The 14,019-nt window shown below is 39.3% G+C and overlaps 1 protein-coding gene across 1 annotated transcript; it reads right to left on the bottom strand.

Annotated features, from left to right (window-relative positions):
• Positions 1–8,847: 8,847 nt before the first annotated feature.
• LOC145795265 (F-box protein At3g07870-like) lies at positions 8,848–11,233 on the bottom strand. Its single transcript, XM_082879125.1, has one exon. The coding sequence runs from the start codon at positions 11,060–11,062 to the stop codon at positions 9,917–9,919; it is 1,146 nt and encodes a 381-aa protein (XP_082735251.1). The 5' UTR covers positions 11,063–11,233; the 3' UTR covers positions 8,848–9,916.
• Positions 11,234–14,019: the final 2,786 nt, after the last annotated feature.

Here is a 14,019-nt window from a genome sequence, read left to right as displayed (position 1 = left end):
CCTAACTCTTTAAAAACCGTCACTTGAGAGTTTCTCTCTCTACTCTCACCTTCTCTCTAAGATTTGATCTATTCCTTGTGGTCTTCTACTCTAGTTCCTTTGGAAGAAAGGTAGAGCTTCGCGAGAGCTTTCTTTTAATCTGAAAAAGGGAGGATTTGGGGCACTTTGGACTTTAGTCATCTTCTCCATTCGAGTTCTTCTCTCTAAGGTAGGGATTTCCTACTCCATGTTATAAGTCTTGTTCTAAGTTTTGGTATATTGATATGTTGGGGTTACTTTGATAATTTTGGAAAAAACCCTAGTTGTATTAATTAATTAATTTGTATAATTAATTTAAGGAAATTGGGGAATTTGATTAAATTCATGAAATTGAGAAATTCATTGATTAAATGGCGTAGTTGGATAATTTAAATCACTCACCTATCGAATTATTGATATATTTCTTTCCAAGTCTAGAAATAACTGTTTTGGGCTATCGGTGGAGGATAGTCGTGATTGTTGTAGACACTGCATATGGATTAGGGATAACTGAAACTAATCATTGATTAAGTCATCAATTTTGACTGTTGAATTAATACAGACATTATATGTATTGATTGTGTGTTGTATATGTTATTTGTTTACATACATTATTTTGTGTGGGAGAAGATAGGGGATGTACTCCACGGTTTAGGGGAAGATAGGGGATGAACCTCTAAATCGGATTTTATTTGGGAGGAGATAGGGGATGGACTCCATTAGCATCACTTTTATGTGTGCTTATTTATATTGAAGTGTTTTTATTGATACAACACTAAAATGTGTATCAAACGGGAAGTATGGAGTGTTGTGATTTGAGCCTGAGTCTCATTTGTTTGTTGACATTGGAAGAATGTGAATATGATATATATAGTTCACTGTTGTAAGTTTGGCCAGGTTCTGAGCCATATTGATCATGTTGGAAAGTAAAACGTGTTTTAGACATTAGTGTCATGAGACTGTATAATGATGTAATTGACTATCATGGTTAACCATTTATCGAATGCTATTGCTTTATTCAATGCTTATATTTGGTTTAGTATATTTCTACTGGGCTGTGGCTCGCCCTTTATGGGAACATCATTTTCAGGTCCAGGTGATAAGCTACCTCCAAGGACTTAGCTTGGAAGGATTTGGACTTTGAAGACTATCTTTAGTTATTTGTTTTTATTTGATAAACGTTCAAGCCTAGGGCTTTATTTGTATTTGAGTTAGAACTCATACTTTTGTGTCCAAGTGTTGGCTTGGAAAGATTTAAGCCTGTAGGGCATTTAATTTGATGTTTCATGTAATGTTTTTATTTGGTAATACTCTGATGAATGAATTAATAAGGTGTTTTCTTTAAATAATGCATGTCAATGATATATATAATGGGTTATTTTTGAGGGCGTGACAACTTGGTATCAGAGCGTACCGGGTTTGAATACTTTGGGTACGTGGGAAGTGATTTGTATCACATTGGGTTCGTCTCGTTTGATAGAGACTTAGTGTAATGTTACATGTTTATGTGATTATGTGGGTATGGAATGTAGTTTCTAGGATGTTGATTGGACCCTTGAGTTTCTAGTAGTCTTGTTGGAAAGGCACTTGATCACTGTTGCTTCCAACCGGAACTATAATAATGCATTGGGACTATCATTATCCAGGAATGAAATTCATAGGTGCTTACGTGATTATGTGCTTACGTGGAATGAATTATTGTTGTCCCATGCATTAGGACGCGAGTGTTTAGCTTTGGCACATTTATTAATATGCTAATGTCTTTGTTTCCTTTATTAGGATGTCAGGACGAGGACGAGGACGCGGTAGGCGTGGTAGGCCGGGTAGGCAGGAGGGGCCTGTGCCAGAGGAGATTCCGACAGTACAGGAGGGAGTTGGCCAGGCCAATGTGGCCGAACCAGTAGGCCAGCAGGCTATGGGCGCTTTAGCTCGAGAAATAGCAGGGGCATTCAGGGAGTCAGTAGGCATTCTCAGAGCTGAGAATCAAGCTCGGGTTGTTGTTGCGGATGCAGGACCTTCCTTTCTGAAGAGAGAGTTTTTCCGGTCTAACCCGGATGAATTTGTGGGTGATCCTAAAGAGCTGCTTAAGGCAGATGAATGGCTCGAACAGACAACGAAGACGTTTGAGATGCTTGGCATCGAAGACGAGGGGTTGAAAGTGACCTTGGCATCTTTTCAGCTGAAGGGGGATGCGGGTCAGTGGTGGAAGTTCACTAAGGGTTGTATAGGAGGTACATGGGAGGCTTTTGTGAATGCTTTCCAGGAGAAGTTCTTATCTCCAGCAGTCAGGGAGAAGCTGAGAGACCAGTTTTGTCAACTTAAGCAGTCGAGTTCTTCAGTGGCCGAGTTTGAGGCTGCATTTACTAGTTTGTCCAGGTTTGCACCTGAGTTGGTGGCGTCTGAGGAACGCCGTTGTATCGAGTTTGAGAAGAAGTTGAGGCGTGGCCTCAAGCTGAGAGTTGGGGGAACTATGATTCGGGATTATGGGCGTTTGGTTGATGCTGCAGCCCACATGGAAATCATGATGCAGGAGGAGGAGGAAGGACAAAAGGGCTCCAAGAGGAGTCAGGATGGTCAGAGTGATGGTAGGAGACAGAAGGGTTTTAATCTTCAGCAGTCTCAGGGTAGCTTTTCTAGATCGACTTTTCCTGTGCCGAGTGCTAGTTCGGGGAAAGGCAGTCAGGGAGACATTACCTGTTTCAAGTGTGGCCAGCTGGGCCACAAGTCTCCAGTTTGTCCTCAGAGGGGAGGAGTGCAGAGAGCAGCATCATCTTCGGCTCGATCTCAGAGCCAGAGTTAGGGTAGAGGCCAGCCACTCTCGTGTTATCAGTGTGGTCAGCCAGGGCATATGAAGAGGTATTGCCCGCAGTTGGGTGGCACACCTGGTGCATCTGGTTTGAGGCAGATTCAGGGTCAGCAGCCAGCTCAGTCGGGTCAGGCCTCGAGGGCCAATCAGGGGGCTTCATCGTCCCAGTCGGTGCAGCAATCTTATGCTCCTAGGGGTGAGCAGGTTGATCAGAGGTCGTCTGGGCGCGTGTACGCTGTTACCGCGCAGGATCTTGTGCCGGCACCATCAGTTGTGAGAGGTACCTTCTTGTTTTGCAACTCGGTTGCTAGTGTTTTGATTGATGCGGGTGCATCTCATTCCTTTGTGTCTGCTGCATTTGCATCTGTTTTGGAGTTGGAGTTAGCACAGTTAGCATCTCCTATTTGTGTAGTGTCACCTCTTGGGGGTGAATTGATCTTGAAACAAGGTGTTAGGGGTTGTGATATAGAGGTCGACTATCATAAACTTCCGTTTCCTTTTGTAGTTATGCCCATGAAGGGCTTCGATGTTATTTTGGGTATGGACTGGTTATCATCATACCGGGCAGTTATTGATTGCTACCACCAGAGGGTCACTTGTTGTACCGTGAGCGGGGAGTGTTTCTATTTTCTGGGGGACCGGGTTGGTAGTGTTTTACCACCGGGGTATGATTCGCGAGGGCGGAGTGAGCTTAGTGGTCTACTTGCTAGCTTTTTGAGTAGTGAGTGTGATGAGACCCAGATTGTGTTGCCACGGGTGGTTTGTGAGTACTCGGACGTCTTTCCCGAGGATCTTGTTGGTTTGCCAACTCACAGAGAGATTGAGTTCTCTATTGACTTAGTGCCCGGCACGGCGCCGATTTCTATGTCACCTTATCGTTTTGCCCCAGCCGAGTTAGTTGAGTTGAAGATCCAACTCCAGGAGTTGCTAGATAAGGGCTTTATACGTCCTAGTGTTTCACCATGGGGAGCACCGGCTCTCTTTGTTAAAAATAAAGGTGGTGCTTTGAGACTTTGTATAGATTACCGAAAATTGAATCGGGCTACAGTTAAGAATAAGTACCCTATGCCTCGTATAGATGATCTGTTCGATCAGTTGAAGGGTTCCCGTTGTTTCTCAAAGATAGACTTGAGATCGGGTTATCATCAGTTAAGAGTCAGGGAGGAGGATATTCCGAAGACGGCATTCCGTACGCGGTATGGTCACTATGAGTTTTTGGTGATGCCATTTGGGCTCACCAATGCACCGGCAGTTTTTATGGATTTGATGAACCGGATATTCCGGGAATTTTTAGATCATTTTGTAGTCGTCTTCGTGGACGACATCCTTATCTATTCACCTTCTGAGGAGAAGCACAAGGAACACTTGAGAGTGGTGCTTGAGTTACTTAGAGCCCATAAGCTTTATGCTAAATTTGGGAAATGTGAATTCTGGCTAGAAGAGGTCAAGTTCTTAGGCCATATAGTTTCTGGGAAAGGAGTGTCTGTTGATACATCCAAGACTGAGGCAGTACAAGATTGGGCACAGCCTAAGAGTGTGTTTGAGATCCGCAGTTTTCTGGGGTTAGCTGGGTATTATCGCCGGTTTGTGAAGGATTTCTCCAGGTTAGCTTCACCTTTGACTAGTTTGACTCGGAAGGGAGTTAAGTTTGTATGGAGTGAGACTTGTGAAAAGTCGTTCCAGGAGTTGAAAGTTAGACTGACCACTGCTCCAGTCTTGATTATTCCGGAGAGAGGGTTGGGTTATGCAGTCTATTGTGACGCCTCACGAGAGGGTCTGGGTTGTGTGTTGATGCAAGAAGGGAAAGTGGTTGCCTATGGCTCACGTCAGTTGAAAATTCACGAGAAGAATTACCCTACACATGATTTAGAGTTAGCAGCTGTGATATTTGCCTTGAAGATTTGGAGGCATTATCTTTATGGTGAGAGGTTCAAGGTATTCTCGGATCATAAGAGTCTGAAATATCTGTTCACACAGAAAGACTTGAACTTGAGGCAGAGGAGGTGGATGGAGTTCATTGAGGATTATGACTTCGAGTTGCATTATCATCCAGGAAAAGCCAATGTGGTGGCCGACGCCCTTAGCAGAAAACCTGTTGGTGACATAGCTAGTATAGCCATTCGGGAGTGGAAGATGTTGGGTGCACTTGGGGAGTTCGATTTACTTCTGAGCGAATCCGTTGAGGCTGTGGCCTTGTTTTCTGTTGTTGCACAGCCTACACTTGTGACTCGAGTGTTAGAGGCTCAGGGGGGTGACCTTGAGGTAGAATCCCTCCGTGAGAAGATTTCCAGTGGGAAGGTTGAGAAGGGTTTGACGGTGTATCCCGACCTCAGTGTGAGATACCGAGACCGTCTGTTTGTGCCGGAGTCTTGTCGAGAGGAGGTACTCCGAGAGTTCCATCATTCACGCCTTGCGGTGCATCCGGGAGGCACTAAGATGTATCGGGATTTAGGTTGCCAGTTTTGGTGGCGGGGTATGAAGAGAGATGTGGCAGCTTTCGTGTCTAAGTGCCTTACTTGTCAGCAAGTGAAGGCCGAGCATCAGAGGCCAGCGGGTTTGTTACAACCCTTACCTATTGCCGAGTGGAAGTGGGAGCATGTCACTATGGACTTCGTTGTAGGCCTTCCGAGGACTCAGCGGGGTAGTGACGCCATTTGGGTGGTTGTGGACCGGTTAACTAAGTCGGCGCACTTCATTCCTATGCGCGTGAGAGATTCGGTAGACCATCTTGCCGACTTGTATATTCGAGACATAGTGAGATTGCACGGGGTCTCACTGACGATCGTCTCAGATAGAGATCCTCGATTTACTGCCAGGTTGTGGCAGAGTTTGCAGAGTGCCTTAGGCACTAAGTTGACCCTTAGCACGGCTAACCATCCTCAGACTGACGGGCAGTCCGAGCGTACTATTCAGATCCTTGAGGATATGCTTCGGGGTTGTGTTCTAGACTTTAGTGGGTCGTGGGAGAGGCACTTGCCGTTGGTGGAGTTTGCCTACAACAACAGTTTTCAGTCTAGTATCGGTATGGCACCGTTTGAGGCCTTGTATGGCCGACCGTGTAGATCTCCTGTTTGTTGGGCCGAGGTGGGGGATGCACCTCTGTTGGGTCCGGAGTTGGTGAGGGAAACGACGGAGAAAGTGGAGCTGATCCGTAAGAGGCTTGTTACAGCACAGAGTCGTCAAAAATCTTATGCCGACCATAGGAGGAGACCTTTGGTGTTTGAGGTGGGTGATCATGTCTTTCTGAAGATATCACCTAGACGAGGTTTGATGAGGTTTGGGAAGAGCGGGAAGTTGTCCCCTCGGTTCATTGGTCCGTTTGAGATCCTTGAGAGGATTGGCGAGGCTGCTTATCGTTTAGCTTTACCGCCGCAGCTGTTCGGAGTACATGACGTGTTTCATGTGAGTATGCTTCGGAAGTATGAGCCGGATCCATCACATGTGTTGAATTGGACCGATTTAGTGGTTGATGAGGATGTCTCGTATGAGGAGAGACCGGTTCGGGTCTTGGATAGGCGGGATCAAGTTTTGCGAGGCAAAACCATCCCTTTGGTCAAAGTTTTGTGGAAACATCACGGTGTGGAGGAAGCCACTTGGGAACGTGAGTTGGAAGTTCGCGAAAAGTACCCGGACATGTTTATTGATTTGTAATCTTGTATTTAGATTTTGTAATATTGTTGAACTTAAGAGCCTTACATATTTCTTAAGTTGTAAAACATTGAGTATGTTTTGGTAAATGGGAGTATTTTGAAACTTACTTCATTATGGAAGTTTAGTGTAACACTGCATATGTTAAATGTATGGTAGAATTAGAGTTGTATCATGAAATTGGATATGATATGGAAATGGGAATCACATGTATTGAAAATTGGTAAAAAAAAAATTTTTTTGTACCTAATTTCGGGGACGAAATTCTTTAAGGGGGGGGAGGTTATAGCGATCCCGGTTTTTCCTTCCTTTGTATACTGTATTCTGGACTTGGTTCCGTGGACTTGTTTTTATATCATTATCACTTCTAGCCTTTCCTCTTTGTATTTGAATCTTGGGTTGTGATGGGCAGGTTTGAAACAGGTTGGTTGCACTTTGAAACCAAAAGGTGATGTCCAGATTTTGGCCTTCACGCTCAAGCAGAAGTTTTAACGCTCGAGCGGGCTCTTCGTTGTTGCTTATCCGCTCGAGCGGGAGTTTTGACGCTCGAGCGTGTTTTTCCATCTCCCAGTACTTTACTCTGCAGTCCCTCCGCTTGAGTGGAGAGTTTGGCGCTCGAGCGGGTACCATCGCCTGTAAAACTTCTGGAAGTGTGCAATCGACGCTCGAGCGGCTCTTTTCACGCTCGAGCGTGAGTCTGTGTCTGACGCTCGAGCGGGGATTTTCACGCTCGAGCGGAGAATCGACTACATCAGTCCGTGATTTCACTTTTTGGATCACTTTTTGACCTACTTCTTTTCCCTAACTCTTTAAAAACCGTCACTTGAGAGTTTCTCTCTCTACTCTCACCTTCTCTCTAAGATTTGATCTATTCCTTGTGGTCTTCTACTCTAGTTCCTTTGGAAGAAAGGTAGAGCTTCGCGAGAGCTTTCTTTTAATCTGAAAAAGGGAGGATTTGGGGCACTTTGGACTTTAGTCATCTTCTCCATTCGAGTTCTTCTCTCTAAGGTAGGGATTTCCTACTCCATGTTATAAGTCTTGTTCTAAGTTTTGGTATATTGATATGTTGGGGTTACTTTGATAATTTTGGGAAAAACCCTAGTTGTATTAATTAATTAATTTGTATAATTAATTTAAGGGAATTGGGGAATTTGGTTAAATTCATGAAATTGAGAAATTCATTGATTAAATGGCGTAGTTGGATAATTTAAATCACTCGCCTATCGAATTATTGATATATTTCTTTCCAAGTCTAGAAATAACTGTTTTGGGCTATCGGTGGAGGATAGTCGTGATTGTTGTAGACACTGCATGTGGATTAGGGATAACTGAAACTAATCATTGATTAAGTCATCAATTTTGACTGTTGAATTAATACAAACATTATATGTATTGATTGTGTGTTGTATATGTTATGTGTTTACATACATTATTTTGTGTGGGAGAAGATAGGGGATGTACTCCACGGTTTAGGGGAAGATAGGGGATGAACCTCTAAATCGGATTTTATTTGGGAGGAGATAGGGGATAGACTCCATTAGCATCACTTTTATGTGTGCTTATTTATATTGAAGTGTTTTTATTGATACAGCACTAAAATGTGTATCAAACGGGAAGTATGAAGTGTTGTGATTTGAGCCTGAGTCTCATTTGTTTGTTGACATTGGAAGAATGTGAATATGATATATATAGTTCACTGTTGTAAGTTTGGCCAGGTTCTGAGCCATATTGATCATGTTGGAAAGTAAAACGTGTTTAGACATTAGTGTCATGAGACTGTATAATGATGTAATTGACTATCCTGGTTAACCATCTATCAAATGCTATTGCTTTATTTAATGCTTATATTTGGTTTAGTATATTTCTACTGGGCTGTGGCTCACCCTTTATGGGAACATCATTTTCAGGTCCAGGTGATAAGCTACCTCCAAGGACTTAGCTTGGAAGGATTTGGACTTTGAAGACTATCTTTAGTTATTTGTTTTTATTTGATAAATGTTCAAGCCTAGGGCTTTATTTGTATTTGAGTTAGAACTCATACTTTTGTGTCCAAGTGTTGGCTTGGAAAGATTTAAGCCTGTAGGGCATTTAATTTGATGTTTCATGTAATGTTTTTATTTGATAATACTCTGATGAATGAATTAATAAGGTGTTTTCTTTAAATAATGCATGTCAATGATATATATAATGGGTTATTTTTGAGGGCGTGACATGATGGCACCATAATGAAACTCGTTTAATGGGCACTTAAGTCATTATTCAGTGTATCAGTGGCCCCATATACTTTCCCATTTATCTTTTCTTTTTTTGGCTAACAAGAGTAGAATATGATGTACATGCACAACAAAAAACAATAAAGGATGAGAAACCACTTGTTTTAGCAAAATATCCTATACTTTAGGAAAGAAAATAGCAGCCACAATTGCTTCATAAGAGTGAAATGCTTCATCAGAATCGAGCATATGAAACTAAAATGAGGTAACATCTCAATCTAGAATATGGACTATATGGAAACACAAATCAACTACAAAAATTAATATTTGTATCCATTTATTCATTTTCCAAACCATCTTACGGTCGCTCATAGATGATCCGCCACTCCAGCTATAAACATATATTCTATAATATCAAGATCCACATTTGTCCACTGCCAGAGAAAAATGATTTTCTACTTCACCCTCTTTTAACAGAATCTCAAAATAGAGCGTCATAGGAAATTGAGGCAAAGTTGCATCTGTTAAGAAAAGGATCGGTGATGAGATACAAACAGGCAACTAGTGGAATGCCAGGTTTACCTCCTTCCACCTTCTGATAGAATCAATATTACCTATACAAATACCTTTTCTTCCCTTTAAAACCATAAAACTCTTCTTCCCCCTCCAATCTTACCTCAATCCAAATAAACTAAAGAGTATACAGCACAAATACTGGATTCTAAAGTTATTACATTTCAACTCCTGCCACTCCCAAAGAGAGGGATCTAGATTTGAAGTCCTACTTGAGAATTGAACCCAACAAACTAGAGATCTTGCATCTATAAAATCCCACACCATCTTCTTTTTGTAGGATAAATTCAGTGAGAAGACTGCTCAGACTACTAGTTGAAGCATTTTCAGAAGCAGATAGAAACATTCATTCACCTTAAAATTATAGCTGGATGATTTTTCTTGATGTTTCTTCCTAGCTAACCTAGAGTATTCTAATACCTTCCATTATAAATCCCCTACATGGAGCACGGTGATATTGAGTAACAAGTCTAATAACTAAACAGCATAAAGAACATACATAGTTGTGATTTACCCTCAGACATCTAAAATAGTGCTTAAAGTAACTAAAGATATCTCACTTTTGCTTCTCACATCCTTTTTTGTTTTCACTTGCTTATTCATAACTGTTTCTCTTTCAACTGTATTTCTTGCTCTCTAGGAAATTGGAAGCAGAGCATTACAAATGGTTCAACTGCCCCTCTAAGACATTAGTATGTTCTTTCACTAAAATTAGGGTTTCCAGGAAAGTATCAACATTAAATGAGTGTGAACTCCCCTTTATTCCAGTATTCGAAATTGTTTTGGTTCCAGGGTCATAAGAAATTAGCCAGTTGTTAGTTGTTGATAGCAGAAACCCACCATTCTGCCTAAATCCCAACGTCTTGTTCAACACACCTGGTAGATTAATACTGAATAGTTTAGTCCAAGATTCTGCAACTCCGTATTCTTTCATCACCCATATGCAGCAAGAAGATCTGCGTGTTTCTGCACCACAAAACACAGCCAATGACTCTCCAAATAATTTAATGGACAGACGCATTGGACACCGACCAGCTAAAGCAGGAGGTAGCATCATCTCAGAGAATGCTTCAGAAACCATATCAAACGACACTATCAAATTGCAAAAACCACCCACCGCACTTGGATCATATGCAACCCAATGTACAGCTCCATTCACAAAAGCTTGTGACCACATAAATTCAACTATGCAATACGGAGGAGGAGCAGCAGCAGAATCAATCTCTCTCCACGACCCTATCCCTTGTGTGTAAAGCTCAATCTTCGGAGGAACTTTGAACCGATTTATATGCTCCTCATACACAATCCTCACCACCTTGTACTCATGAGTCATGGGGTGAGCCCCAAATCCAAGAACAAACATATAGGGGCCTTGTGGCTTACAAGGCATAGGGAGAGTCACTGATTTCCTAATTGATGGGTTCCATAAAACAATATGATGGGTATCACCGAAATAATCGTCGCAAAGACATAGCAAACCATTGCAGCTACCAACAATTCTGAAATACCCAATTAAGCTTTTGAATGGGAACTTGAATTCCGAATAATCGTCACCGAATTTTTCGTCGTCGGAGCACAAGAGATAGTGTTCTTTCTCATCATTATCAGTGTAAAGCCTAAGGAGAAGCTTGTCACTGTTTCTTTTTCTGTCCGTAATGGTTTGATTGAGGTGTTTGGTGATGAAACTAGGGTTTGTGATGAGAGAGTGCCATGATTTGCAGACAGATGTGAATCGAAGTAGAGATTGTACGGGGAGTCTTACAAGAATTTCAATTATCAGTTCATTGGGTATGTAGTCTGACATTGATCTAATTAGAAGAGAATACTGATTTTATAGGAATTGGGGTATAAAATACAGAGATTCTATAAAAAACGAGAGAGCTAGAATTTGAGAAAAAAGAGCAAAGTTAGATTGTGAAGTTACACTTGTGATGATCCATATATACATACAAGCCCCTGTTTTGACAGCTCAATTCTTCGATAAAAAGATATATATTTTATTCATTAAACTTAATAAAATATAATATTTTATATATATTTATATTAAGTTTAATAGCTTAAATACTTTTTTTTCCATTAGTATTACTGAGCAAAAATACTTGAATAGTTTATATTGAAAATAAATCAAAATATTAAGATTTAAAATTAAAAATTCAGGATTGATTTTATTAAAAGGGTCAAATCCTTTTTTTTATTATTTTTTTTTTTTGAAAGAAATTTACATAGAAAACATGATAAATGTGAAAGGAAAAATAATGAGCTCAGGCCCAAATCTATTGACATTAGCCCAAAAAAAAGAGAAGAGCTCAAAGTAATTCATGAAGAAGTAGGTTGATCCAAGTTCAGGTGCGTGAGAGACAATTAAACATAAAGATATCCTTTTAGAATGAAGATATGTAAAGAAAAGAGGATTGTTGGATTGAGCTTCAATCCAATAAATGAGAATACATGTCAGGAAATTCAGAAACGTAGATTGGGACTAGCAGAGCAACGCCATCCGATCAAAACCATCTCATGATTGTGATGCCCAGCTAACTGGGCACTAGTATCTGACCTGATCTTAGCTATCCAAGTAAGAAAGCAACTTGGCAATTGGACTGGTCATTGCCAAACAAAGGCAAAACCCTCTGATCAAAAGATAAACGGACGAATAAGATTTAAGCTAAGTAACTATAAAAAGGCCAACAGGTAAAGCACTAAGAGCAAGCAAGAGGTAACTCAAAAACTCTCATTTAAATACAAATTGTATATTTCAGTATGGTTGATCAGTAAATTGACTTGATCATCGAAGGGTCCTCCCGACCAAATCTGGTCGGGGGTGATCACTGACATTTGGTTTCTCTTGACAGAAATAAAACGACAGGACATGTCATCTCGTTTTTGCTGTGGAGATAATTTCACCTTCCACAATAAGCTATGGTAATTAGGGAGGATAAACGAGTTAGAATGAGCCAAAGATAATTTGTCAAGCTTGGTGTGAAAATTTTAATGAGTTTTAAAATCTGCTCAAGTTTGATTTATTAAATGTTTTAGCCAATCTCAAATGAGGTTTTTTTTTTTTTTTTTTTTTTTAGGTCGAACAATTTATATTTCTATATAGTTTTAGGCTTATCAAATCGAGCTAAATAAGCAATTTACTGTTCAAATTTGGTTAAAATTTTTTAACAAGTTGTAAACTGTATTCAAGATTAATTTATTTACTTAATGAATAGGGATAAGCTCTCCTCCATACATTCATCTCTCTATACCTTTCCATACCTTTTTTGTAGGCCCCAATTTGGACCCGCACCCATAATATAAATCCTTTATCTCGTAAGTTTCGTAATAAAGGTCATCTATGCAAAAAAATAAGTTTAATTAGAAAATTATAAACTTAAGAAAAAAATTGAATTTTATTTTATAAAATAAAAGACAAATGTGATTGTAAACTTAAACTATCCATTTTATAAAATAAAATATTTTTTGTCCCTGTATTTATAATTTTTCGGTGAAGTTCATTTTTTGTATGAATAGCCTCTATTACGAAATTTATGAGATAGACCATTCGAATCATCAGTGTGGGTCTGAATTGGGGTCTACAAAAAAAGTATAGAGAGAGGTAAAGGTATGGATGGGAGCCTATTCCTAATGAACAACTTTTAATGAGTTGAATACAAATCGAATTCGAACTATTTGATTAATTTATATCACTCTAATGGTAATATTATTATTATAAATAAAAATTATTTTTACGAAGTTGTGTTTTAAAATAAAAAATATATAAATTTTTTATTTATACATTATTAGTTAGCCAAAAATTGGGGGGAAGTGGAATTACAATTCAGTTGCATGTCGCAAAAATATTTACAAATTCATACAGTTTAAAGTTTAAAATTTTAATCATTAATGTTTATAAAGTTTGCCATCAATGCGTATTTTTTTTACTCTAAATTTATACTGAATTATAATTTTTTATTTTTCATTTTTTCTTTTAGGTTGAATGTATAGGTTTTGTTTTGGTGTTACTTCTAAATTTATTTATTTAGCCTATTAGTTTAAAAAAAAATTAATTAATAGTATTTAATTATAATTTAATTTATTTTATTTTTTTAGCTTATTTAACCCCGAAAAAAAATTCTTAAGCTACTATTTGTAGCTTACTTTTAACTTGTAACCATTCACACTATTACTTAGCTCACACCACATAATTTTAATTTTTTGTGTCTTTCTCTCAATTCACACCACTAAATTTTCATAATACCTTCATCTTCAACATTACTTCCCTTGACCTTAACCCAAAAGCACCATTTAGTGTCGCCTTCTTTCACAAGGCCTCATCTTCAACGTTCCTTCCCTTGACTTTAACCCAAAAGCATCATTTACTAATACGAATTCAGTATTTAGACAAATGCCTTGATTGTAAATTTGTGCATAAGATATTTTGTAATTAATTTCCATAAATCCACCATTAGCAGTATTCAAGGATTGATCCATTTTTTCAAAATATTTAAAAGGTACACGACATTCTTTAATACAATTGAGGTCAGCACCGGAATCGACAAGTGTCATATTTGTTAAAATAAAATCATGTATTATGACTTTAATTTCAATATACCATTTTTGAAATGTAATACTATTATGGAATAAATTAACAGAGTCATTAACAACAAGTGGTTGTTTGTCAGGGTGTTTGTTAGATAATTTCTGGAGATATGGTTCATAGGGAAAGGAGGAGTCAGCAAGGAAATCATCAACATTGGCAGAATTTTCTTCAAGAGCAAA

The sequence above is a fragment of the Camellia sinensis genome, chromosome 7, assembly GCF_055761805.1.
Source record: "Camellia sinensis isolate YWXY chromosome 7, ASM5576180v1, whole genome shotgun sequence".
Taxonomy (NCBI): domain Eukaryota; kingdom Viridiplantae; phylum Streptophyta; class Magnoliopsida; order Ericales; family Theaceae; genus Camellia; species Camellia sinensis.
This window is presented reverse-complemented; position numbering and strand designations above follow the sequence as displayed.